At 43.2% G+C, this 27,035-nt stretch overlaps 1 protein-coding gene across 6 annotated transcripts in view; it reads left to right on the forward strand.

The window, feature by feature from the left end:
* Positions 1-26,115, forward strand: part of emsy (EMSY transcriptional repressor, BRCA2 interacting) — a 66,719-nt gene extending 40,604 nt beyond the window's left edge. For 3 of the 6 annotated variants that reach the window (XM_038817673.1, XM_038817670.1, XM_038817672.1), the window contains 8 exons: positions 1,391-1,441; positions 4,333-4,494; positions 10,829-10,990; positions 11,863-11,868; positions 15,003-15,169; positions 18,165-18,593; positions 21,662-22,135; positions 25,049-26,115. In XM_038817673.1, coding sequence (XP_038673601.1) covers positions 1,391-1,441; positions 4,333-4,494; positions 10,829-10,990; positions 11,863-11,868; positions 15,003-15,169; positions 18,165-18,593; positions 21,662-22,135; positions 25,049-25,258 — 1,661 coding nt within the window. In that variant the 3' untranslated portion in view covers positions 25,259-26,115. The remainder of the gene's footprint in view (positions 1-1,390; positions 1,442-4,332; positions 4,495-10,828; positions 10,991-11,862; positions 11,869-15,002; positions 15,170-18,164; positions 18,594-21,661; positions 22,136-25,048) is intronic. The other 3 variants (XM_038817671.1, XM_038817675.1, XM_038817674.1) reach the window with 2 other exon arrangements.
* Positions 26,116-27,035: the final 920 nt, after the last annotated feature.

Raw genomic sequence — 27,035 nt, forward strand, 5'->3', positions numbered from 1 at the left:
AGCCCTTGCCTAATCAAAAAAAAAACTATACCTGTTGTAAAACTGTAGTTTATTAAAATTTTAGCCTAATGACCGCACTTTTCATGTAGGTTTGTAATCAAAGACACGATTAACTGGAATTTCTATTGTCCGATGTAAAAGCAAATATTGAGAATGCTGGAAACCTGAAATGGTGGAAATACTCAGCAGGTCTGGTGGTACCTGTGCAGATAGAAGCAGATCTTTTGTTAGAACGCACACTTGAAATACTAACTCTCTTTTTCCCTCCACAGATGATGCCTGACCTGCTGAGTATTTCTAGAAATCTATGTACCTATCGACATTGGGTAGTGGATTTTTAATTTTAGTTTTCAGTTGTCTAGCTAGGAAATTTCCATATCTTGCTTTGAATGTACCATAGTGTGTGAATAATAAATCTAATTTCATTAAGTTTACAAAATTATGTTTCAGCAAAGTTTCAGTAGATAAAATGCATGCGTTTTAAATTTCGAATGAACACACGGATTATGATTTTAATTTTGTGTTACGCTATGTTAGATGTTGGTTTAGAAATTCAATATCTCCAATGTTGTAAATTCATGTTTTTTATCATTGGGTCCCAAATTTCGAAAATTAGCATCTACTTTTCTACTGACTTTGCATATTTTGTGTGCGTTTCTCAGAGAGCGAAAGGCTGATTTATTTCATATGTAGCTGTGCTCAAATATTTCTCTCGTATCTTGTATCATTCTGGTGAACATCCACTATGAGATTTAGGCAGCATTTTAAACACAAAATATATCTTGGTGCATTGGTGTTCCATCAATCTGTGTCTGAGTACATGCGTACAGAGTACGATACATGCAACTATTTCCTTGTCATTGTGAAAGATGCTAAGTGGAGCCAAGACATTTTTTTGCTGCAAACTGTGATTACCTTACACCTGAATTAATTCCAGTGAATGAAGGTCTCTTAGGTTGCTAAGCAAATGCAAGTGCTTCTTCCTGACTTTGCTCCTGTATTTCTCCTAGTGGTTGATGGCAGAGCAGGATCAGTGAAGTTTGTCTCCCCTCTCAACTGGAAACGGTGTGAGGTACAGGGTCATGTGAAAGGAAAGCATTAGTCTAAAATTTTAAAGGGGTGGTCTTGTAGCTAAATGAGGGTTAGTATGAGACCTCAACATATATCAGAGTAGACTGTAGTTTGATATGGGAAGAGGTATCTTGTTAATGATGCAGAACAGTTTTCAGGACTGATCAATAAGGAATTTAGTCTTCTATTCATTAAGTAAAGTGGAGGACGAAGTGCATTGTAGATTTGAAAGGTACTTTGTTGAGGTAGCATTTTAAATACAAAGCTATGTGCTCTTCCTTAACCCCTGCTTGTTGTTTTGTCTTAATTGTCTCACTAGGCAAAACCAGATCGTACATCGAGATACAGAAAACCCGAAATAATTACTTGAGTAAGTCCAGACATTGTGCCTTCCCTGTTACTTTGTAAAACTGCTCACCATGTGTAAGTCTACATGGGATGTCTTTCACAACATGTATTTTGTATCTGCTTCCTCTTTGTAGTTTTTGATTATAAGGTTTATTGTCCATTTCAACTTGTGTGGAATCATTTTGTTAAATCAGAAGGCCATCATATTATTCCCATACATCACCCTGCTTTAATTCCTTACTCCCTGACAACATAGTCCCTATTGAGCTGAGTGTTACCATGTTCTCAGGGTCCATCCAAGTTGCTAGTTCTTTTGTCACTTGAATTGATATGACAGAAATTCCGGTAGTTGGAATAGATGAGCTGAGGGTGGTGAGCAACAGAGTTTTTACTGCATCTTAATTTATGTCTTATCCAGGTGTGTAGCGTGCATATTTAATTGCAGCATTTCAAAAGTTCAAATACTTTTTTCCCCACTCAAATTGGGTCAAGTTTCAGTTCCCCAAAAATATTCTTTGCAGATGACAATAAATTAGTGCTCTAAGGGACATCAAATGGTTTTGATGGAAGAACCCCATTTTTAAAGAATCCGCTGACATTTGTAATGAACATAAAAACCACCAGGGTTAGAACATTTACTGCTCCATCCAACCCCCTTTCCCACCGCCGCCAGCCTCCCAGTTATTTTTACTGCTTCCCCTAAGCTATTGACACATTTCCATTGTGACAGAAGCCCTCCATTAAATAAAAGCAAATTACTGCGGATGCTGGAATCTGAAACAAAAGAGAAAATGCTGGAAAATCTCAGCAGGCCTGGCAGCATCTGTAGGGAGAGAAAAGAGCTAACGTTTCGAGTCCAATGACTTGACAAAGCGTCATTGGACACGAAGCGTTAGCTCTTTTCTCTCCCTACAGGTGCTGCCAGACCTGCTGAGATTTACCTGCATGTTCTCTTTCGAAGCCCTCCATTAGCTGTTTCCTATGCGTTAGACCTGCACCTACTATGAGGGGAAAGTCGTAGTCGACCAGGACACTTCCACACTATTCAAATAAATGCAGGAGTGTTCCTTCCAATGTTATTCTCAGCTATGATTTGAATTGCAGTCCCAGTAGAAGAATTTAACTTATTTTGGAGGACATGGGACAGACAGCTGTGGCAGGGAGTGAAGGCAAGCAATTTTAGTATTTCATACTTTATCATTGGAAATGCTTTTTAAGTCTCACCCTTTTGAGTCAAGGTTTGTGTGTTCCGGCACCATTCATGAGACTTGTAATCTAGGTTGATGCCTCACTGTGAAACTGATGGGGTGCTGCAATGCCGGAGGCGCCACCTTTCAAGTGAGACGTTAAACCAAGGCACTGTCTGCCATTTCAAGCGGAAGTAAAAATTCCATGACGCTATTCAAATAAATGCAGGAGTGTTCCTTCCAATGTGTTGATAAATATTTATCCCCCAACCAATGTCACTGAAGAGGTTTATCTAGTTACTTATCTTATTGATGTTTCTGAACCTTGACTGTGCATGTTTGTTGCTGTATTTCCTTACCTTATGACAGTGACTAAATTAACAACTGTTGAGGCTTTAGGCGGTCCTGAAGAGTGAACAATGTTATATTAATGTTTTGGCAGGTAAAGTCAGATTACTTACATCTATTTGAGTTATCTTGTGATAAGAGAAGTTGTAACTTCCATCAGGAAGTGAAGTTAAGAATTGTGCCCCACATTGTCCTCACAAAGTACTTGCACATTTCCCAGAGTTACTGTTTTTTTTTGTTGGCATGTTGAACATTACAATAAGTGGAGCACTGTCAGTGCAAAATATCTTTGGTTAGTGTACATTAAGTAATCTGAAATGCTATTAGCCTGTTAGACTTTATCTTAATGGTACTGGTATGTGAAGAGAAGGAAGTGATGCTTAGTTGTAATAACCCTTGTTTAGACCCCATCTGGCAGGCTGCATTCTGCTTTGGGCAATTACATACGGCTGTATTGGCCCTGAATGAATGCAACATAGATTCACCAGAATCATAGCATGACTTAAATGATTAAATTACATGGATAGACTGCATAAACTTGCCTTCTATTCCCTTCAGTTTAGACAGTTTGGGGGTAAAGATTAGCTGCTCACCATCCCTTTCTCAAGGCTAGTTATGAGTAGGCAAGAAATGGCTGACTTTGCCAGCAATATCAGATCCAATGAAATAATTGAAAAAGTCCAATATTTAAAGTAATAATATTTAAGAAGAGTCGACATTGAAAAGTAATTTCTTCTGGTGGGAAATCAAAATCAAGAAGGCTTAATCTTCAAGGTAAGCCATTCAGAGTGAAATTAGGAAGCAGTTCAAGGTGGGTAAATGGAGCGTTGAGGTACAGACCAGCCTTGAACTGATTGGTTTGAATTGTGGATCAAGCTTAAACTGAGTGGCCTGTATTCCTGTGCCTATGTATCAGTTCACCTTTTCCTAAGCAGATACATTAACATTCTCCCGTTTTCACTATGAAGATGACAAAGGCGAATTGGTTTCCAACAACATTTGTTCTCTGAGAGCTAAAATGATCTGTTAGTGGGGTATTTGGTCATTAAAAGTGGTATCCCTGAATGAAAATCACAATTAGGAACTTGGCTTACTCCAGCTGAGGAGTGCTGGTGTAGGTTGTTGTCTCCTCACAGCGAACCCAGCTGAGATCAAAATACTTAGCACAAGCGGGAATTCGGTCTCGTCTATACAGCACAACTGCACATAATCATTATCAACTGAGCCATCAGGAAAACCTATATGCATATATTATGAGAGAGTATTTGGCTTTGCATGCTAGCTGCCACATAATACCGTAACCATGTTTTTTTCTGGTTTAGTAAAGTGAAAGTTGAAACATCCGGCAGTTTGAATAAAATTCTGCTTTTAATTGCAGACTCTCAGCAAGTGGTTCATGTTATTTCATCAAGGAGCCAGGATTGGGCAGAACATGAAGTTGCCATGGACACCAGCCCCACAATTATCTATCAAGATGTTTCTGGGGAACCACAATCAGCAACATCCACCATTAAAGCATTACTGGAGCTCCAGCAGACAGGTGTGCATTTTTTTTCTTTTAAACTGCTAGTTTAATTTTGCTATAAGGTGGGGAGCAGTGGCTAGCAATGCTGCCTCACAGCTCCAGAGATTCAGGTTCGGTTCCGGCCTTGGGTGACTCTCCGTGTCTATGTGGGTTTCCTCCAGGTGCTCCGGTTGCCTCCCATAGTCCAAAGATGTGCAGGTCAGATGGGGTTATAGGTATAGGGTGGGGGAGTGGTCCTAGGTGGGATGCTCTTTCGGAGAGTTGTTAAAGACTCGATGGGCCAAATGGCCTCCTTTGCACTGTGGGGATTGTTTGGATTCTACAGATTATGATGGTGGAAGAGAGGGAAAATGTTTTTGCTCTATGACCTGACAGGTTTAAGGAAACCCTTAGATAAAAGTGGATGTTGGAACCTGAAACAAAAACACAAAATACTGAACAATCTGAGCAAGTCTGACAGTATCTGTGTAAGAGAGAAGTGAGTTAATGTTTCGAGTCTGGATGACTCTTTGTCAAAGCTTCTCTCTCACAGATACTGTCAGACTTGCTCAGATTGTCCAGTATTTTCTGTTCTTGTTAAGGAAACTCTTCTTTCCCTCAGCCAGCAAAGCTTTTAGCTTGTGCACAGGGAGGTCGAAATAAGCGCAGGCGCAGGCAGCAGTGATGTGGCAATTAAAATCACGGATTTGTATAAAGCTACAATTAGAGGAGTGCAGAGGCTTGTGGGGCTGAAACAATTTACAGAGGTAGAAGGGCTGAGGCCATGGAGGGATTTGAAAACGAGGAAGAGAACTTTAAGATCCATACATTGCTTGACTGGGAGCGAATGTAGGTTAGCAACTCGGGTGATAGGGAAATGGAGCAAGAGTTTTGGAAGACCTCGATGACAAGAGGGTAGAATATGGGATCCTAGCCAATATTGTTGAAATAGTCGAGTCCAGATGTAACAAAGGCATGACTAAGGGTTTCAGCAGCAGATGAGCTGAGGCGGACACAGATAGCTCGGGAAGGATGAAGAGGGAAAGTTTACCTTTGTCTCAGTCACAAGATGTCATTTGTGAGGCGGATAAGAGCTACGGTGACACTGTGGCAGCAGTGGAAACCTGATTAGCGGGATTAGAGTTCGCGGAAAAATGGGCAGGAATTTGGAAGGAAACAGCATATTCAAGGACTTTGGAAGGGAAAGGGAGCTTGGAGGTTAGGTGGTGAGGGCAGAGGTTGGATTTTTGAGGAGAGGGGTGATGACAACAAATGATTTGGAGGAAAATGTACTGGTCTGATTAGTAAGTTTGCAGACGACACGGAGGTTGGTGGAATTGTGGATAGCGATGAGGACTGTCAGAGGATACAGCAGGATTTTGATCGTTTGGAGACTTGGGCGGAGAGATGGCAGATGGAGTTTAATCCGGACAAATGTGAGGTAATGCATTTTGGAAGGTCTAATGCAGGTAGGGAATATACAGTGAATGGTAGACCCCTCGAGTATTGAAAGTCAGAGAGATCTAGGTGTACAGGTCCACAGGTCACTGAAAGGGGCAACACAGGTGGAGAAGGTAGTCAAGAAGGCATACGGCATGTTTGCCTTCATTGGCCGGGGCATTGAGCATATGAATTGGCAAGTCATGTTGCAGCTGTATAGAAACTTAGTTTGGCCACACTTGGAGTATAGTGTTCAATTCTGGTTGCCACGCTACCAGAAGGATTTGGAGGATTTAGAGAGGGTTCAGAAGAGATTTACCAGGATGTTGCCTGGTATGGAGGGCATTAGCTATGAGGAGCGGTTGAATAAACTCGGTTTGTTCTCACTGGAACGACCGAGGTTGAGGGGCGACCTGATAGAGGTCTACAAAATTATGAGGGGCATAGACAGAGTGGATCGTCAGAGGCTTTTCCCCAGGGTAGAGGGGGTCAATTACTTTAAAAAAAAAAATTTTATTCACATTTTTCAACTACAAATTTTCTCCCAACAATAAAATAAACAGTATAAAAATAAACCAAAAGAACCCCCCCCCCCCCCCCCCCCAAATACAATGCAATAAATTAATAACAATACAAAAAAACAAGAAAGTAGCAAACAAACAGTCGCAAAAACAAACCCCCATAACAGATCCCTAAACCCCCCCCCTGTACTGACCCCCTCAGGGCAAACTTGACCTTCTCCAGCCTGATGAACCTGGCCATGTCGTTAACCCAGGCCTCCGGGCTCGGGGGCTTCGCATCCCTCCACTGCAAAAGAATCCTACGCCGGGCTACTAGAGATGCAAAAGCCAGAATGCCGGCCTCTCTCGCCTCCTGCACTCCCGGCTCCGATGCTACCCCAAAAATCGCGAGCCCCTAGCCCGGCTCCACCCTGGAGCCGGCCACCTTGGACAGGGTCCCCGCCACCCCCTTTCAGAACCCCTCCAACGCCGGACACGCCCAGAAAATGTGGGTATGGTTCGCCGGGCCCCCCGAGCACCTCCCACATCTGTCCTCTTCCCCCAAAGAACCGGCTCATCCTGGCCCCAGTCATGTGCGCCCTATGCAGCACTTTCAGCTGAATCAAGCTGAGTCGTGCGCAAGAAGAGGACGGAATCACCCTCCCCAGTGCGTCCTCCCACGTCCTCTCGTCAATCTCCTCCCCTAGCTCCACTTCTCACTTCGCTTTCAGCTCTCCCACTGAGGCCTCCTCCTCCTCCTGCATCACCTGATAAATTGCCGAGATCCTACCCTCACCGACCCACGTCCCCGAGAGCACCCTATGCCAACTCAAAAACCCACCATCCATTCTCCCTGGTGCAAACCCGTGATTTACCCGTATCGGGGCCCACACTGAGGCCTTCACTTCCCCCCCATGCTGCCTCCACTGTCCCCACCCCGGGACAGCCGAAAGTCTTCCGACCTCCTCCCATTCGTCACCACGCTCGCTACCGGGGCATTGTACAGCAGCCTCACCCAGCTAATGAATCCCTCACCAAACCCAAATTTCCTCAACACTTCCCACAGGTAGCTCCACTCCACTCTGTCGAAAGCTTTCTCCGCATCCATCGATGCTACTATTTCCGCCTCCCCATCCGCCGACGCCATCATCATAACATTGAGCAGCTGCCGCACGTTAACATTCAGCTGTCTCCCCTTCACAAACCCCGTTTGGTCCTCGTGTATAACCATCGGGACCACATCTTCCACCCTCCTGGACAGTATCTTGGCTAACAACTTTGCATCCACGTTGAGGAGCGAGATCGGCCTATAAGACCCACATTGGAGGGGGTGAGGGGTCAATTACTAGGGGTCATAGGTTTAAGGTGCGAGGGGCAAGGTTTAGAGGAGATGTACAAGGCAAGTGTTTTACACAGAGGGTTGTAGGTGCCTGGAACTCGCTTCGGGGGAGGTGGTGGAAGCTGGGACGATAGTGACATTTAAGGGGCATCTTGACAAATACATGAATAGGATGGGAATAGAGGGATATGGACCCAGGAAGTGTAGAAGATTGTAGTTTAGACGGGCAGCATGGTCGGCATGGGCTTGGAGGGCCGAAGGGCCTGTTCCTGTGCTGTACTTTTCTTTGTTCTTTGCACAACAGATTTAAGTGAGAAAGCAACAGCACCTGGAGAGAAATCTGTTTACATTATAGAGAATTAGGGAGGGTAAGAGGGCAGTGAACTAACTGAGGAAAAGATCATGATGGGATGGAGGATACCTAAGTGATAAAACCTTTATCATACTTGGGAGGGCAGGAGAAAATGATCATTTTGAAAGTGAGGTGGAGAACAAGGTGAGATGCTCAAAGGAGGGGAACGTGACCGAGGAGTACGCAGTCGGATCAAGTTGTGATTTGGGATGTTCAAACTACCAAGTCAGGTCCTGGATTACTGGAGCTCCAGACATCTCAAGTCCGCAATAATTACTCCTCCATTTCCATCCAGTTCAGCTCACTGCTCTCAAAAAGCCTTTCACCAACCATTCCTGCATTCGTCAACACATTTTCAATCACGGATATACATTAATGTGCTGACTGTGTGCCCCTCTCTCTGCTTCTCTGACCACGGGCAGTTTTTAGATGGACTTGCATTCAATGGTTGTTCTTATTTTCCCCATGCTGTAGCACTGAAATTAAGTTTAATTTGAATTTGCAGTTAATTTGAATTTACAGTGGCTTCATCTTTCCTCCTTTCCTATTGGTTTCTGCCCTCTGTGCCCTGAGTTGGCCCAACAATCCTTACGTTCTGGCGGCAAGACCTGTGCTCCTGATCTTTTATCTTCTCCTTGAACGATCTCTGTGTCGTCACCAACCTTGTCACTTCTACCTCGAGTGAGGCAGTCCGACCGCTCTAGTCTGTGGCCACTTTCTGCAGCACCCTCACTGTCGCCTCCTGGTTCTCCAGTCTCATCTCCGTTCATTCCAGCTCCTCTTTGAAGGGGCCATCGCGATTTCTATGGCCGATCTCATGGCTGCCATGAGGTCCTCCTTGATGGAGTCCCTGGGCGAAATTCTCCGACCCCCAGCAGGATCGCCCGGGGCTGCCGAAAATCCCGCCCCCGCCATGTCCAGAATTCTCCCACCCGCAAAAAGTCGGCGTGCCGCCAATCCTGCCGTCCGCCTCGGAGAATGGCGGGGGCCAGCGGGAGGCTACGGGTTTCTGTGCTGCCGTTATTCTCCAGCCTGGATAGGCCGAAGTCCGCCGCTGAGAGGCCTCTCCCGCCGCCGTGGTTTGAACCACCTCTGTGCCAGCGGGATCGGCGGCGCGAGCAGGGTCCTGGGGGGGGCACGGGGCGATCGGACCCCGGGGGGTGCCCCCACGGTGGCCAGGCCCGCGATCGGGGCCAACCGATCGGCTGCCGGGCCAGTGCCGTGGAGGCACTCGTTTTCTTCCGCTGCTGCCACGGCCTCCACCATGGCGGAGGCGGAAGAGAATCCCCCAGCGTGCATGCGCCGGTGGTGACGTCAGCGGCAGCTGACGTGCCGGCGCATGCGTGAACCGGCCAAGGCCTTTTGGCCAGCCCCGGCGGCGGGCGTCAAAGGCCGTTGTTGCCGGTTTTGGAGCCATTTGGTGTGGTGCCAACCGCTCCGGCGCGGGCCTAGCCCCTCAATGTGAGGGCTTGGCCCATTCTCCGCACCTTTGGGGAGGCCCGACGCCGGAGTGGTTGGCGCCACTCCGCTACGCCGGGGCCCCCCGCCCCACCCGGTAGGGGAGAATTTGGCCCCTGTGTTTTTGGTGCTCTTGTGTAAGGAGCTCCATACACTGCCCTGCCGGGTGGGCCAGAGTTTACGCTGGCGATCCCTCTCGATCTGCCATATCCTGCTCCACTTTGCTCCGCATATCAGCGGTCTGGATCTTCTTCTCCTGACTCTTGCTTTTACGGTTTTTCCCATTCTGGCTTGTTTGAGGGCATTTCCTCGGGTGGATGTTAATTTAGGGTAAGGGTGGGTGGGGGTTTCTTTTGATGTTTCTGTGCCTGGTTTTCGGGTTAAGAGGGCCGAATTTGAAATTCCCAAGGGAGAGTCACCTTTCTTGCAACTGCTCAGTACTTTGCCACCACCGGAAATGACTAAAAACTTTTCTAATACGAAAATCATTATAAAATCTTCTCTTAGCCTTCTCTGCTCCAGTGAAACTTGTCCCAGTATCTTTCTGACCTTCATGAATGTAGACCAGAATGCTCCGGCTGTTCACTCCGGTGGGATTCTCTAGTCCCTTTGGCAGCGCATCCCCTCCCGTGTGCTTCCCAGAAATTCCATTGACAGCAGCAGAGAATCCTCTCGCCAGTGAACGGTGCAGTGAATCCAGCCGCCAAGAAACATGTGGCTGGGCAGCCTGAGATTCCTACCCTTAGTTTCGCATCCCTAGCATTGTCATTGCCATTCTCTGCTCTGCAATCTCCAAGCTTTGAATGTTCTTACAATGATAGGGTGTCTTAAAGGATGCACAATGCCAGCTGCCACCTGCCTATTGCTTTACACAGACTTACTGTTGCATATTTACTTTTTCTACTTCGACCCCGTGACTTTATCATCTTGTATTTTCATTGACATTGTACACGTGCGCACCCATGCACACTGCAGCAGGAGTGAGTGGATAGCCACCTGTGTTGGTCTCTGGTCGGCACTCACTTAGCTGACCTCTGGTGCAAAGAAATTAGCCACTATTCCTACCAGAGATTGTAATCCAGTAACTCCTGAGACTGATAACTTTTAAAAAGGAAGGAGTCCCATGCACCAACAGAAAGAAACCCACTGGGCAAGATTTCACTGGAACGTTTATGCATTTAGGCTTCGATTAAATTTGGGCAACTCCTGGGCAGTTCTTTTGGATTGATCTTGATGAGGAACCAAGTGGCTGACAGAAATTATTCTCAACACTTTTTTTAGGTATAGGTAAAGAAAAGCTGGAATCTAAATCTCGGCAGCCTACCATCGACCTCAGCCAGATGGCGGTCCCAATCCAAATGACGCAGGAAAAGAGACTGTCACCAGAAAGTCCAGCCATCACTGCACTCGACTCGGAGCTGGCTTCAGAGTACTTCAGCTCTGGTAAGTGCTCTTCAAGGTGGCTTGAGTTTAAAATAAAGCAGATTTCTTAGATTGCAGTTGGACTCATTTGAGGCAGTGTTCTACAATTAGTTACTCTAGGTTGAGGAGCAGCGGAACAAGAGACAACCAAGGGTTCTCTCCACTGACTAGTTTTCATTGATACTTAAAAAGGGTTTGGGGTTACAGGCATTGGGTGGCAATTTTGGGTTTAGCTGTGATGGCTTCCATGGTTAAAGAGCCTGCACCACTTCTTGTCTTAAAATCACCAATGATAAATGCTGAACAGCGACCTTGTCATAATACACCAACAAATACCATGGTCTTCAGGAGGAAAGGATGCAGAGTTTCAAGCTCAGCTTTGTATTTATTGAAGTATTCAGTTTCATTATGGTACTGTGATCCATGTTGCTGTCAAACTCGCCTCCCTCGTATGTCTGAAGCATTGCTGTACCCAATTCTCAGAAACTTTGATTCCTTTTGCCAAATGAGCATTGTGTCGAAGCAGCAAACTGATTAAACCTTTAACACTTTAGGGATTTACTGTACCCCTAACTAACTGAGGTGTCACTTGAGTTGTATGTGAAAAGGCCATTGAATTATTCACCAAACTTTATTTTCTTCACTCTGCAGTAGTTATTTGTAGCAACTCCAATGTGTAAGTAAGATTCTATAACTAGTTAGGGTTGGAAAGTGTGCTCACCAGTCGCTTGACAGGAGTTATTTTCCAATTTCCAATTAAGAGGAAAGAAACTCAGTAGCTTGCAACTAACGCCGTCCCGTGTCTTTATCCTTCCACTTCCAAACTTTCTTTATTTCTCTTTTATTACTTGCTGCATTTGAACCTCATTGGATCATTTCCTCTGGGGAAACAGTCTTTGGTGAGTGAAATCAGACAAATTGTTCAGTATGTTGTTTTTTATAAAAAAAACCCTTTGGACCGAATCAGAATATGTGTTGTATATGGTGGGTAGTAAAGTGGATGGAGGTTTATTTTTAAAAAGATGTGAGACAGACTGAGTACATCAGCGAAGGAAGATGCACGAGTGTCAAACAAAATTACTGGGAAAAGCAAAGGAAAAGGCAGACGGGAAACTCGTTCAGAAATGGAGCTGCGGATGTTACAGTATGGATAGCGTGTGAGTTGTAAGCAGGCAGTGAACGTTAGATAACGATGCAATTAACATGAACAAGAGAAGGAAAGGGACAATTCCATGAAGATGCCTTTATTGTCATGAAAGGTTTTTTTTAGACAATCGGAGTTTAAATTGGTGCGTCTCAGTAATTCATCTAATAATTCTGAATATAATTTTTCCAGTCAGTTTTTAAAAAATCCACCAGGTGGCAGCATTCCGGTAGTTTTACTATGTGTTAGTGTGTTGTGTGTTAGTGTGTGTTTGTTAGTGTGTGTTAGTTTGTTTGCGTGTGTGTGTTAGTTTGTTTGTGTGTGTGTTAGTTTGTTTGTGTGTGTGTTAGTTTGTGTGTGTGTGTTTGTGTGTGTGTTCGAGTTTGTGTGTGTGTTAGGGACAGTACTCTTGCAGCAAGTGTAGACACCTTAATGGTGCTGGGTCATTATGAAATTACTTTGCATATTGGACACTGATTGGACTTGTATGTCTGAACAGGAGAATTGACAGCATGCCGTGATCTGTACTTGCGTGCCTTGAGTTCTCGCTTGCCATCATCAGATGTTTGTAATTTGTGTTAAATGTTCCCTTTGTGGCATTACCTGCCGTCCTTGCCTAAACAACCTGACAAACTATAGATGTATGTATGTTTGAGCTGAACTTAAACACTTGAAGGTTTAGTTTCCATTATTCGAGCAACTTGCCAGCATATTTTCACGAGCTGACAGGTTTTGGATGTCTGCCTTTTGTCTACTCTGAAATATCTGCTAAACTAATATTACAACTCGCATAGAAACAGATAACTTTTCAAAAAAGGATTCCCATGCACCAACAGAAAGAAAGCCACTGGACCAAATTACAGTAATTAATAGGTGAAGGATATTTTAAACAAAAAGGTTAATTTCACGTAAATAGCCAACGCAACAAAGATACGCAGCACATATTTACAAGATTTGCATTACGTCCACATAAATGGAGCACCCTGTGCAGTCTTGTAACAGAGGCCGAGTTGGGAAGACAATGTCAGATATCTCACTTCTTACTCAGTTGTTTTGGTCCCTAAGTCACATTCACTAGCAGTTGTATTTCATCCAAAGCACTGGGACGTGGTTAGCATTGAGAAGGTGCACGCCTACAAACATCCCCCCAACAGTCCTATTGGTACAGAATTTCCAGAGACTTCCTTCTCCCACCAACATGGTTGCGCCCTGGCAACACTGAAACAGCAGCAATGGTCATGTCCAATCTGCAATCGATTGCTCTTCAGCATTCTGCTCTTTCCAACTGTATAACAGTCCCAGTAATACAGTCTCTGTTCTATTCTCAGAGACTTGTTTCACCACAAGGACCTATTTGAAAAGTGCCAAAATAACTTCTATTCGGAGAGAACCGTGCTTGTTTCCCTGCTCTCATTCTGTGTTTTGAACTGGGAAAAATTAAGTCAGGCCAAAACCCTACATCAGTGCTTTCTATTTACCCGTTGCTTCTTAGCTGCTCATTCCCATGGCAACCTCCGGTTAAATGGGCATTTCTTGGAACCTAATGGTGTCATAATCAGGAAACCAATTAACCCTCTTTCAAAAATTCCCAGTTCATCCTTGGTCTCAAAGGGGACATTGCACATTCGCAAAGAACTTAGAGTCATCACAGTGACATACTTCTTTTCTGTGCAAAAGTGGTTCAGGGAGAACATTTTTATTTAACAACAGGGCAGGTTTAGGTTACTTTTCAGGTGTTCCTTGCATACGTGTTTTAGCAATTAAGCTGTGTTGTTGCGAAGATTGTAATGGCGCAGCTCCAGATGAACCAGTGTTTTCCGGTTAATTTATCCGCCTCTCTTCCTCATAGCCTGTCTGTGATGATGAGCGCCAGAACATGGCTGGGACATGGGGAGCCTGGCACAGCTGACCCCATGGATTAGCCTTTGTAGCCTGACCAGCATTTTGTTTAATTTAAAGATGTGGTGATTTCAAATGCCTGTAGTCACTCTGCTGCACTATTAACTATCATTTCAGCACTAAATTCCTGCAACCTACCTCATGAAAAATGATCTGTGAAGCCTGAAGTTGATTCTGAGGTAGAGAATTTCTGAGTCCGATACAGCAGAATGTATTTGTTTGCAAAACCAACCCAGCGAAATGAAGAAGCCAATTCTCTGAAGCCTGTTTTGAAACACACCATTGGTGATTTTGTTGGCAATTGTGCCAGGAAGCACGTTGGTCCGTTAGCTGCTCGTATCACAGAAGGAGACCATTCGGCCCATCGAGTCTGCACGACCCTCTGAAAGAGCACTCCACCCAAGTTCATTCCCCCACTCTATCCCAATAACCCCTTAATGTAACCTACACACCTTTGGACACTAAGGGGCAATTTACCAAGGCCAATCCATCTAATTTGCACATCTTTTGGACTGTGGGAGGAAACCAGAGCACCCGGTGAAAACCCACACAGACATGGGGAAAAAGTGCAAACTCCACACACAGTCACCCGAGGTCAGAATTGAAACTGAGTCCCTGGGGGGACTGTGAGGCAGCAGTGCTAAGTACTGCGCCACCGTGCCACGCATAGTATCATTTTTGTTCAATCTGTTTAAAAACCCATGAAAGCTATGGAATTTTAAAATGAAATATTGAAGTAGAAACCAGCTGTCCCCTGCCCCATTTGTAAATTCAGTCTATCATCAGTGTCATGTTGCTAAGGGTTAGGCGAGTTGGTCTCCACACCTCCGAGAGGGGAGGATGGCAGGAAGGAAAAGTGTCGCACTTTGTTTTCACACTTTCTTCCGGCTCTTATTTCCATATGAAACTCAGGCAGTTTTGACTTGCTCAGTTTTATTATTTACCTCTTCGCATATTTTCATTAATGTCTGAGGATCGTTTTTCATATAGGGAAAAGTATCAAACCAGTCGTGTCCGCTTCAAGTATTGGTTCTGGTGAAGTAGCACTGACATCGCTTTTACCAAGTGGTCAACAGCAGCCAACAACACAGCCTCCTGCAGTGATTAAATCAGTTCCAGTATCTTCAGCGATCGCAGTGACTCACATTCTACAGCAGGTAATTAATTAATGTTATAATTATTAGTGTCACGAGTAGGCTTACATTATCACTGTAATGAAGTTACTGTGAAAATCCCCTAGTCGCCACACTCCGGTCGGTGCCTGTTTGGGTACACGGAGGGAGGATTCAGAATGTCCATTTCACCTAACAGCGCGTCTTTTGGGATTGGCAGTGCACAATCTTTTTACAATTAGGACTGCCAGCAGGGTTAGTTCAGAGAAAATGATATAAAGGGATTTTTTTTTTTGCTGTAATGGAGAGCTTCCGTTGCTTCTTGGGTTGGAAGCTGGTAGATATTAAAGTACCATAATTAAACCGGGGCTTACTGTTTTGAATTTTCTAAGTATTGGCTCTTGCTGTCCACTGCTTCTGCCATCTTCACCAGCACTCCTAGCCATTGCTGTTGCTGCAGGAGCAGCACCAATCAGTTGTTGCTCAGTGCACTGGTGACTCAAAGCTCTCCCAGTTACAGTCACAGGACCTGCAACAGGCTCAAAGGAGGCAGCCAAAAATGTTTCCCAGATCCAAGTCTGAGCACTCCAGCTGGAGTGGTTAGAGTTCAAGATATTGTGCACTCTGCTCCAATGATCTCGTAGTAGTTTCTCTTGTAATTGGCACTTGGGAGCTGCTGGCTTTAAAATCATACGGCAGTACAATGGCTACAATTGCTTCCCTTAGAGAGAGGAAAATCAACTAGACTTTCCACTCCTGATTGCTAGTCAACAATCTTTTTGGCCTTGTGCATGTGGCTGCGAGGTGAGAGTATGACTGGGTCTGACCCATGATTTGAAAAGCTGTCTAAACATTTGAGCCTCAGGTAGAATAATTGATCACTTAGGTGAGGCATCGGAGGACAACTGCTGCTACAGTACTTTTGGTACTCACACCAGTAAGAAGCGGATTAAAAGTAATAGTGTTACTGATGTGAGGAGAACAATCTCGTTGAGACGCAGTTTTGGTTTACTAGGCTGTCATTGTGTTTTAGTATGTTCTTCAGAAGTCCATTTGCACTGCAACCTTGCACAGCACATTGACCAAGGGCAGGTTGAGCAAATGGATTCAAAGCACCTGCTCAGACTTGCAGCACCACTATAAGTCATTCAGAAAAATGTAACCTTCTACGAAAATGGAGCTATGGTGCTTCATCAATCAATTGAGTTGGCTTTCCACACTTGCTTAATGAAGGCTTTAGGCAGTGGGGAAGAATTTCCCAGGGTTTTTCCCAAAATTGGTCACAGGTTTTTCCCTTTGCCTGGGTAGTTGGGAAGGAGACTGCGCAATCTAATGACTGAGTGCACATTGATGGGCATTTCCAGCCCTCTTTTAATCTTGTTATGTTGGTTAGAGTGTTGGGAATGAAATTGTTTTGCATTGTATGTGAAATTTGGTCAGTGCAAGTGACTGGAATAAAGAACTGCTTGATTTGTATGGTGCCAATTGCATCTCATACATAAATAGACTTGATGAGGCAGTAATTTTACACACTAGATTTCACAAACAGCAATTAAACAATAACCACTTATCCTGTTTTTAATAGCCTGCTGTTTTGAAATTATTATTAATTACAATGAAAATCTAAGCCTTCAACTTTGTGGGAAGTCCGTTCTGCTGTCTTATTTACATCAAGTTCTTTTGCATATATATCCCCCCCCCCACACACACACACACCACCATTTCCCGTCCTATAGTTTTGTTGCATATGTGCCTTCCCCAGGCATCTGCCAATGTTGCACAGTAACATTGGGCAGCCAAAACCATCCAGCTTTGTGACCCCCCTATAGTGCAGAGCCTTGTTCTTTGCCCAGTGAAGGGAGGTCTGGAATTTCTTGGGGGAACATTACAGGCAAAGACCCCCAATATACCCCCATGTTCTCCGTCCATTCTGATTAGGTTCCAATTCTACCATAGTGAGCTGTGAAATTGAATTTGTGATTTGAAGCAAGGAGAAGAATCATGGAAATTGCTGGAATGCAGTTGGTTCGCTAATGTCATTCAGCGAAGGGGACCTGCCATACTTACTGACCCTATCTGGTCTACAGGTGACTCCAGATTTGTGCTATTCGGTTGCACCTTGAAGTGGATCAGCAAAAACAATGCATTAAAAATCTGGAAGCAAGCTCACTAAGCAGCAGATGGGCAATAAATGCTGCTTTGTCAGCAGCATCTGCAAACTGAGAACAAGTGATTTTTCTCATCAACACTGTCCCTTTTGATTTAGTTTGCTTTCAAAACATTGTTCCCGGTTCAGGTTTTTGTACATGTAACGTGCACAACACTCTATGAATAAATACAGGGGAGCTTAAAATTGTCAATTTCAATCATGCTTATTGGCTACATACTTGACAGTAATGCAAAGATGAAATTTAAAACATTTTGAGACATGATTGATTTAAGTAATTCAAAGACTAGAAGGGTAAAAACAAGTTTCTTACTTTAAAATATGCAAACCAACTGTAACTTTTTTTTACAAGACTACTTGGCGCTTTATCCTATCCTAGAAATGCCAATGCTTCACTTGCAAAGAATTTCTTTTGAAGTGTAGTAACTTGTCATGGCAAATGGCTACACGTTTTTGATGGTTGCGTTGATCGAGGAGTATGTATTTGCATAAATCTAGCCAAACTCTACTCTTCAAGAAGTGTGAATGGGATTTAAGATCAACTCTACCTACTGGAACAGATAAACAGCGCCTCATTTTAATGTCTCATTTGGAAAGATGGTGCACCTTCATCTGGAGAACATTCCTCAGTACGACACTGTTGTGGGCCAATCTAGATATGTTCTTAAATCCTGGAATAGGACTTGAACCCATTCTTCTGGTGCAAGGATTTCATTGCAGTTGATAATTTTTACTGTTGTGCTAAAAGTTTGGAGCAAAAGAACATGGTTTGTGTTTCTCTTTGCCCTATCTCAAAGAATGAAAAATTCCTTAAAAATGCCTTATATCGTGCATTAATCTTTTGGTTATTTTGTTCCTGAATTCTGCATCCAGATCCCAATAAAATTACAAGCAGTTACTGGCCAGGGTGTTGTTGTCAAGCAAGACGACTCTGAGGCTGAAGAAAGTGAAGTAGAGGAAGGGGACACCTTGGACCCGCAAACGGGCCTCTTCTACAGGTCTAACACCTCTATGCAGCCATCCCATCAGCAACAGAAACAACAACAGCAACCTCAGGACGTGGCACAGACCAAATCCCCAGCACTGCAGCAAGTATCCACAGCGACGACCCAGACACAACAAACCATGCTGCAGGTGATCGCAGTGAAAGCACAACAGCCGCAACAGCTTCCTAAACTGCTGCAGCAAGCACAACACAAGCTACAGTTACAGCCCCCAACACATTTGCAGCATCAGCCGGATAGGACCCAGCTAACCATAAAGCAGCAGTCTGTCTCATCCGAACAACCTCTTCCTGGCCAGGTAATACCAAAGCATAATAGCTGGGAGCGTATAATAGAACTCGGCAAGTTTTTGCTCATTACAGTGATCTAAAGATAGCAGGGATCAGAGTGGGCAATGGTCTGTATGCTGCATGAAATTGTTTGGTAACATTCTCACAATGTTTGTGATGTACGCACTGGAAGTTTTGGAAATGATCTGGACCCAATTATGATAAGTGCACTTAGTGTGTGTATGTATGTATGTGTATGTGTGTGTGTGTGTGTGTGTGTGTGTGTGTGTATGTGTGCGTATCTTAACCTGATTATTTATGCCTCTCTTGGATAATGATCAGTAGCTGAAAACTTTGCTGATCTCCCAATCTCGCTCTAAACCAGGAGTACGAGGCCAAAAGTAGCAAACCTACTATTCTATTGAAAGTTGCTGACTTGCTTTGATACAGAGATTGGACTTTTAGAAGTTTAATTACTAATTATAATTATTCGTTTTATACATTAGACATGCCTCGTTACTTCTGTTTGCCAGTAACTTAATCACTGCATTTAAAAAAAAAAGGATTTTTCTGCTAAGGGTGGCTTGGCAGATGAACTCAGTAGGTGCACTGTAACAATCAGAATGGTTTCAGATTAGGGATTGCTAGAAGTTGCCACAATTACTTCTCTATCAGTACTCTACTAAATATGTAATATAATATTTTGGACTCGTGGAACAATTTGTATGACAGTGAGTCTGCCATTTTGTTAGCTGTAGGTGAGTCTTACTTTATTACTCCAGATTCCTTGACTTTTTCTCCATATTCCTTAATACCTGTACTTCCTTGTGACCATCTCCCGTGGCATTGTATTTCACAACCCCTCGTTTTGAAAGATGGTTTTCCTCGGTCTGCTGTTTGCTAACACTGTTCTAATTCTAAAATGTTGACATTTTGTTTTTGCACGGAAAGTCTGTAGCTGATAAGTACACTTGGGCCTTTGCACCTTGCATTAATTAGCTTAGTGTTTCTTCCCTCTATCCAGTCAAAGATACTCTGAAATATTTATTAATTTCAGTTGCAGCATGAGAATTGCAAGACCTGCTTTGCTAAGACTGTGGTGTCAACAGTAGATGAAGTGAGGCTGCTCACTTGCAATAGTAATACCCTTCCAGGTGTGATAACTTGGGAGTGGAAGCTAAAAGTAGCACCTTTAAATACAGAAGCATAGCGCTTTGGAGCTGCAGCGGTATGTAGTTTATAGAATCTTTGCATCTAGACTTCCTCACAGTTTAATTGAGGTGAATAGCATTGATGTCTTGACGGAAAGCTGGAGCGGTATATGAAAGAGAAAGAAATGGATGGGAATGCCAATCGGGTTAGTTGAAATATGGTGCGAGAAGGCCCATGTGGAGTATAAAAGAACTGGCATAGACCTGTTTGAATGGCCTATTTCTCTACTCTAACAATGTAATGCCTGCTTTTCTTCCCACTTTATCCTTTAATGGGCATCGCTGGCAAGGCCAACAATTGTTACCCATCTCTAATTGCCCTTGAACTGAGTGGCTTGCTTGGCCATTTCAGAGGCAGTTAAGAATCAACCTGCATTCCTGTGGCAGGATGGCCGATTTGCTTTTCTACAGGACATTAGTCATAAGTGAACCAGATGGGTTTATACAACAACCGATGATAATTATATTTTAAAAGTATATTTATTTAACATTCCAAGCTAATTAAATTCAAATTCCACCAGCTGCCAGCCACAGTGGGATTTGAACCCCTGTCAGAGCATTAGCCTAAGTCTCTGGATTACTTGTCCAGTGGCATTACCACCATGCCACCATCTCCCCCTACTTGCCCCGTAGCCAGCAGGTTGTTGGTCTTTGGATTGAAAACGGGTCTTTTACCTCTGGATTCTAGCATGCCTCTACATTCAGTCTCACTCAAAAATTCAAAAAGGTGTCCCATATTATAGCATGAGAGTTTCCCATTTCCTGGGCCAGACATTGTGTGGCTCGGCGACTGAGATTGTCAGTGTAGTGTCAAAATAGGAGCAGTTTGGTGCAATGGATGATGCTCACCAGGAGCTGAATTGAGACTGAACTCATTTTTCAGTGAACAGGCAGGCAAGACTTGCATCTTGTTTATTGTAGCCTCTTCGCACTTTCCTTGCAACATTGTGGACAGGAATGGACTTGCTGTATCTCAGCCAACAAGGCTGATGAAGCAGGTTAATTTAAAATTATTTTTAAAAAATGCTTTCGGAGAGCTAAGCAGAAGGTAATGCTTCCTTTTTAGCCAGTCTAAGTTGTAAGTATTACAAATTTTATTTTATAAGTAATGTGAATATTCTCATTTCCTTCTGTAGCTAGTTTGCTTTTCCTTCCCTCCCATGTTGAATTACAATTTCATGAGTTCTGACTGCCCTCTCATATCTTGTGCAATCGGCCAATTTTCAGGTGTGAGGTTAAATAGGGAGGCTATTTGACTGTGGACAGCATCACGGCCGAGCCTAATCCTGTGTTTACTGACAATCTGCGCACAAGCAATTTTCAGGAATGGTCATTGAATAGCAATCAGGAACGGATAGCATTTATAATTCATCTCTGTCACTATTCCAGGGCACCATGACCAATTTTAGAATCCTTCCTACTTCCCTGTCTAAAGATCCAGTCGCTCAGTACAGACCGGAATTAAACATGGGAATTTCCTGGCCTGAAAAAAAAGTATGACTCAGTTTGACACTGGAAAGTTACGTAGAACTGATCCACGGGTGGGAAGACTGATGTTGAGTTTGATGGGGTTGAGGGCAAAGGGAACTACAGGTGGAGGAGAGGGCTCGGTCCTTAGATCAGCCTACTGTGACATTCCAGATCTTGATTGATTCAGAGAGACAGAGCAAAGAAAGCTTCAAATGCTGGAAACTGAAATAAAAACAGAAAATTCTGGAAATACACAGCAACTCAATCGGAGGAAATCTGGAAAAATGTTTTAGTTGTAGACCCTGCATCAGAACTGGTCTGATTCAGACTAACTTTTAAAACCATCCCAGACTGTTCTGCTCTGTTCTCCCATTGTCATTTAATGGTTACTGTAGGGCTTCTGTTGACGTTTGCAGGCACAGCCACCCATCATAACGCAAGGAACAACGGTCACCAAAATAACCTTTGGAAATTACCAAGCCACTACCATCACGAAAACGGCCAGTGGCAGCTCAAAGAGTTCAATAATGGCGACAAACTATTATACGGTGCAATCTTCCAAAAAATCAATGGAAACAGACATTTTAAAGATTTCCATGATGGAGGCCCAGATCGAAATGAATGCGGAAGCCTCCAGTGTAGACACTAGCAGAGAGAGGAAGCCCACTGCACAGAAAGTAAGCTCACTGCAGTCAGGCCCTTCAAATCAGTTCCAGAAACCATCTGTGGCCCCTGTGCTAAAAGAACAGCAAAACAAACAGCTCCCAGAGAAGACCCTTCCACCAAGGGAATCTGAGGGATCTGGAAAGGCTATTCAAAGCCATTTTCTTCAAATTCAGAATGTAACACAAGAGAAGTCCGATGAAATATCTGCAGATATTCTTATTCAGGTAAGCATGCGTATCTGTTTAAAATCTTGACGCAGCCTGGAAGAGCGTGCAACACACAGGCATTCTGTCCTGTCATGTGTCAACAACACCAAAAAGAAATGATCCCAAGACCGATTAAACCACATTTTTCATAAACAGTACCAGGGAAAAATGTCATTCCCGATGCAGTTGTTAATGGCTCGTGCATTTTTGTTGAACACCGAGCTTGGGTTACAGACCTGCACGTTTATGTTTTGCTGTAGTCTGCATCTGACAAAATTCCCTTACAAATAGTTTTTAAAAGTTCTAAATCATGATGATGTCTGGATTCACTGAAAATATGTTACTACACGCAAGGATACTGATGATTATCATAACATGAACGTTCTGAAGCGAAACAGCGAAAAGAAATCCTAGTGTAGGTGAGCTTACTCATCTGGTTGTTGTCAACTCTGGGGGCCACTGATGGGTTAGCTTCCAAATTTGCTAAAAAAGTGTCAACATTTAATATTGTCCCATCTATAATGTATCTCCATCTGTCTTCCAAAGTCTGGCTGAGAAAATGCAATACTTGTAGCAAGTGCTCCCATTCCCAAAACGGACAATAGATAACCAGGATAAAGCAGGTTAACAAAAAGCCTAAAATGTATTTATTTAATGACTAGGAGATTATGATAGTCTCTTGCACCCCAGTCCTTGCCTTCGAACCAGATTAAGAAACCCACTCAGTCAGTGAGCAGCTGAGCCATGCAGCACACGTAGGTCCCAGATCCGATGCTTGGTCTGTCCGAACTTAGCTTATCCTGCCTGTGGTTGTCACATAGCTGTTACAATTAGCCTTGGTGGACTGTGTTTTGGAGGGGGATATCTCCCAGCCTTCTGCTCCTGATTGCTATCCAGCAACTCCCACTGGAAATGCGCGTGTAAGAATGCCAGATGAGGGCAAGATTTAGCTTGGCTGTGATTGGCGCCTATTAATTGAATTGACTGTTGGTGCTCACCTTCAATGTTGATTTATGATTTAAGTAAGGCATAAGTTGACTATCAAACGATAACCAGTACATGTGGGACTGCATTTAGCTGTAGTTACTGACTTCTGGAGCAATAGGGAAAATCACGGCGAGAGCTAGCCATGAAGATCGGGAAATGGTAACTTCCTAATTTCATGTCAGTGTAAATATTTTAAAAGAAGGATATTTGGCATTAGCAGAAAAGATTAGCTGAAGGTAAAAGTAGGTCGCAATAAAATGAGAATGAAGTTTACTAATATGAGGTTAATACAATAATGAAGCATTTACAGCAAAAACAGGAAATGCTGGAAATCCACATCAAGGCAGGCAACATGTTTGTTGAGAAGAAATAGATTATCATTCAGGTTAATGATCTTTCTTCAGGAACTGGTTTACCTGGTCATTTCTGAGGATGTAAAAATTGAAAACAGCTTCCCTCTCCTACTTCATTCAATTTGAAACCCAAGTGTGGTCTCGTGTTATCCTTCTTTTCTGTTGTTCTTTCTAAGCTTTGATTTCTAAAACTGAGCCTTGTCCGTCATAGAGTGGTTTTATTTTAAATGCTGCAATATGTTTGGACATTTTAAGGTTTCACCTCATAATCCGGGACTTTCATCTACATGTTGTTGTAGTTTTCCAGCAATCAGAAGGGATAGTGTATTGAGGAAAAATGATTATTATATACAACAGTATTTTATATGTGTTTCATTCATTTGTCTTTTGTTGCTGTGTGTGCAGTCTGTACTTAACAATTTCAACAGAATTATACCAGAAATGAGAGGGTATCGCTATGATGGGTCATTGAGCAATTGGAACATTTTTTTCAATGAAGGTTAAGGGGGAAAAGTCTAATAGAGGCTTTCAAAGTCACAAAATGTGAAGGAGTAGATGATGTGAAGTTGTTTTCACAAATCAGGGACTCTGACTCTGTGGTAACACTCTTGCCTCTGAGTCAGAAGGCCCTGGTTTAATCCCCACTCCAGAAACGTTGGCATATAATCAATACTGACACCTCAATGCAGCATTGAGGGAGTGTTTCATTGTCTGAGGTTGTCCTCGTTCAGATAAGACATTAAACAGAAGCCCTATCTGTCCCCTCAGCTGGATGACAAAAGTCCCACAGTTACTATTTGAAGATCAGTGGAGTTAACCCTAATCCAATCCCAGTTTCCTCACCAATATGTAATAATAATATAACCTTTGTTTTTGTCATAAGTAGACTTACATTAATACTGCAATGAAGTTACTGTGAAAATCCCCGAGGCGCCACATTCCAGCGCCTGTTCGGGTACACTGAGGGAGAATTCAGAATGTCCAATTCACCTAACAAGCACGTCTTTCGGGACTTGTGGGAGGAAACCGGAGCACCCGGAGGAAACCCACGCAGATACTGGGAGAACGTGCAGACTCCGCACAGACAGTGACCCAAGTCGGGAATCGAACCCAGGTCCCTGGTGCTGTGAAGCAACTGTGCTAACCACTGTGCTACTGGATATGTTACCCCTTAAGCAACGTCACCGAAAAAGCAGAATGTCTGGTTGTGCATTCATTGCTGTGCCCAGTTTGGCTGGTGCATTTCCCCACATTTCAGCAGTGGCTAATTTCACAATTACTGTAAGATTGATTATGAAAATGCTTTGGTTTGTCTTGAGGCCATGAAGGATGTTGTACAAAAGTAAATTATTTCATTTTATAGATTTAGATTTAATTCTAGAATATTGATGGGGAGATTTATTTGAATTATTTTTCTGCACTGAGTTATTAGAGTACGTGACTATTTTCTGCAACCATATTGTCAAGAAATTCAATAATTTAAAAACACAACAAAATAGGATGTAGGAGAACTTGGATAACTCAATTGAAGAGCTGGCATCTGCGCAGGTAGAGTGGGTCAAATTTTGTGATTATTTTCTTTCTTTCCTAGTCGATACCTCAGTATTCCATACCCAGTCAATCCAGCTCAAATGTAGTGGTCGAACCCAGTGGTCTCTTGGACATCACAAACTTTACCAGCCAGCGAATCGCCGATGAAGAGTCTGTACAGTATTCAGCCATGGAACACGATGTGGATAGTAGTAATGAAGAGTGTATGGAACCCAGTTCAACAGACAGCGCCACAGGACAGCCACATTAAGAGGAAATAGGGCAAGACAAAACTCTTCAAAGTCTGGAGGAATCTGTCCACAAGGAGACGAACATTTTGTGGTGTTTTTTAGAAAAAGTGTACATAGAAACATTTTTAAAAAAGGAAAAATCTGTAAAGAAAGTTCTGTATACATTTAGACTTTTAAAAGTGAAACATGTGTAGGAAGTCTTTTTGTAAAAAAAAAACCAACAACTTTTCTGTACAATTTGGAGAAGGTCCCAACATTTCCACCTTCCTGACAATTGGTCATATCTCTAAGAATTCTTCTGCTCAGCATTCCTATTGGAATACCAGGACTCGGCACATTATTGTGACCCTTCCAGTTACTTTCAGAAATCTCACAGTATTGTGATAGCAGCATATCAGGACTTTCGATGAAATTTCCTTTGGGTGGGTGGGGGGAGGGGGGGAGCGTGATGAGGCAGGGGCATGTTTGACACGTGTACCATTAATAATAAAGAAGAAATATCTCTCTAATTCAGCTCAGTGAAGTAAGTTCCCACCATGATAATCTGAGACATCCAGAAGATCTACTTATTGACCCAGAATTACACGGTCACATTTCACTAGGAGAATGTTACATTAAGATTATTTGGTCATTGCTTTAAACTAGTTGCATTAATTATATAATTTGCTATGAAAATGGTGTGGGGATATTGGTTACGAAGAATTTGAAAAGATGGTGAAATCTATGGGTAAGTACTATGCATGGTAAGTAGATTATTACCTCTACTTACTTCAATAAAACTACTTTAGAGGGATGGCACACGGATTTTTTTAAAGACTTCATCTTGTATTTGCTAAATTCATGGGTAAGAAATTATGGTGAAACTTAATGATAAAAATGCAAGTTTCGAGATTGCTTAAAATGACAGTGATGTGGAGATGCTAGGCACAAAAATATGCCGACTGACCCGAAACAATTCTTAATCCAGTGACCCATTTCTGTTCTGGTGGCCTGGCCTTTTAATATTTATTCAGATGCAGCCTGCAGTGCAGCTAGTGCAGTAGCACTGCATTTTCTTTGGACTTTTCGATGCCTGCCATAATTTTATTTTTAAACTAAAGATGTTTTTCAGGGTTGTTTCACTGTTTGCTACAGAGCGTTTGGATAAGCAATAAAGTTTGCTTGGGTGCTTTTTTAAAAATAAGTTGAGTACCCAATTCATTTTTTCCAATTAAGGGGCAATTCAGCGTGGCCAATCCACCTAGCCTGCACATTTTTGATTTGTGGGGGTGAAACCCACGCAAACACGGGGAGAATGTGGAAACTCCACACGGACAGTGATCCAGAGCCGGGATCGAACCTGGGACCTCGGCGCCGTAGGCTAACCCACTGTACCACCGTGTTGCCCGCTTGGATGTTTTTTAACACCAGTATGAGCCTGGCATTGCTGATGTTATGCGTTTCCTGTAAAAATGGGCAATGGTGCAAAAGAGACTTCAAATGATCATTCTGATGTATGTTATCACTGTCAAGCCCATCCCATGCCTCATCTAATTTTCAATTGCCTCTACCTAGTTCTCGAGATCCGAACCCACTGTAAACAATAAATAATAATTTTATTTCAGGTGATTGTTGACACTCCAACAATGTGAATGAATGTGGTATAGTTGCATTCATAGGACATTACATGGAAACAGATGGAGAATAACAAAAATTAAGTCCAAAACATGGTGAGAATTGTCCTCAGCTAAACAAATTAGCACGTGTGTGTGCGTGTACATGTGTAAATGTGTCAGTCTTCCCTGGAGTATTCCTTTA

This window comes from Scyliorhinus canicula, chromosome 14 (genome assembly GCF_902713615.1).
Source record: "Scyliorhinus canicula chromosome 14, sScyCan1.1, whole genome shotgun sequence".
Classification (NCBI taxonomy): Eukaryota; Metazoa; Chordata; class Chondrichthyes; order Carcharhiniformes; family Scyliorhinidae; genus Scyliorhinus; species Scyliorhinus canicula.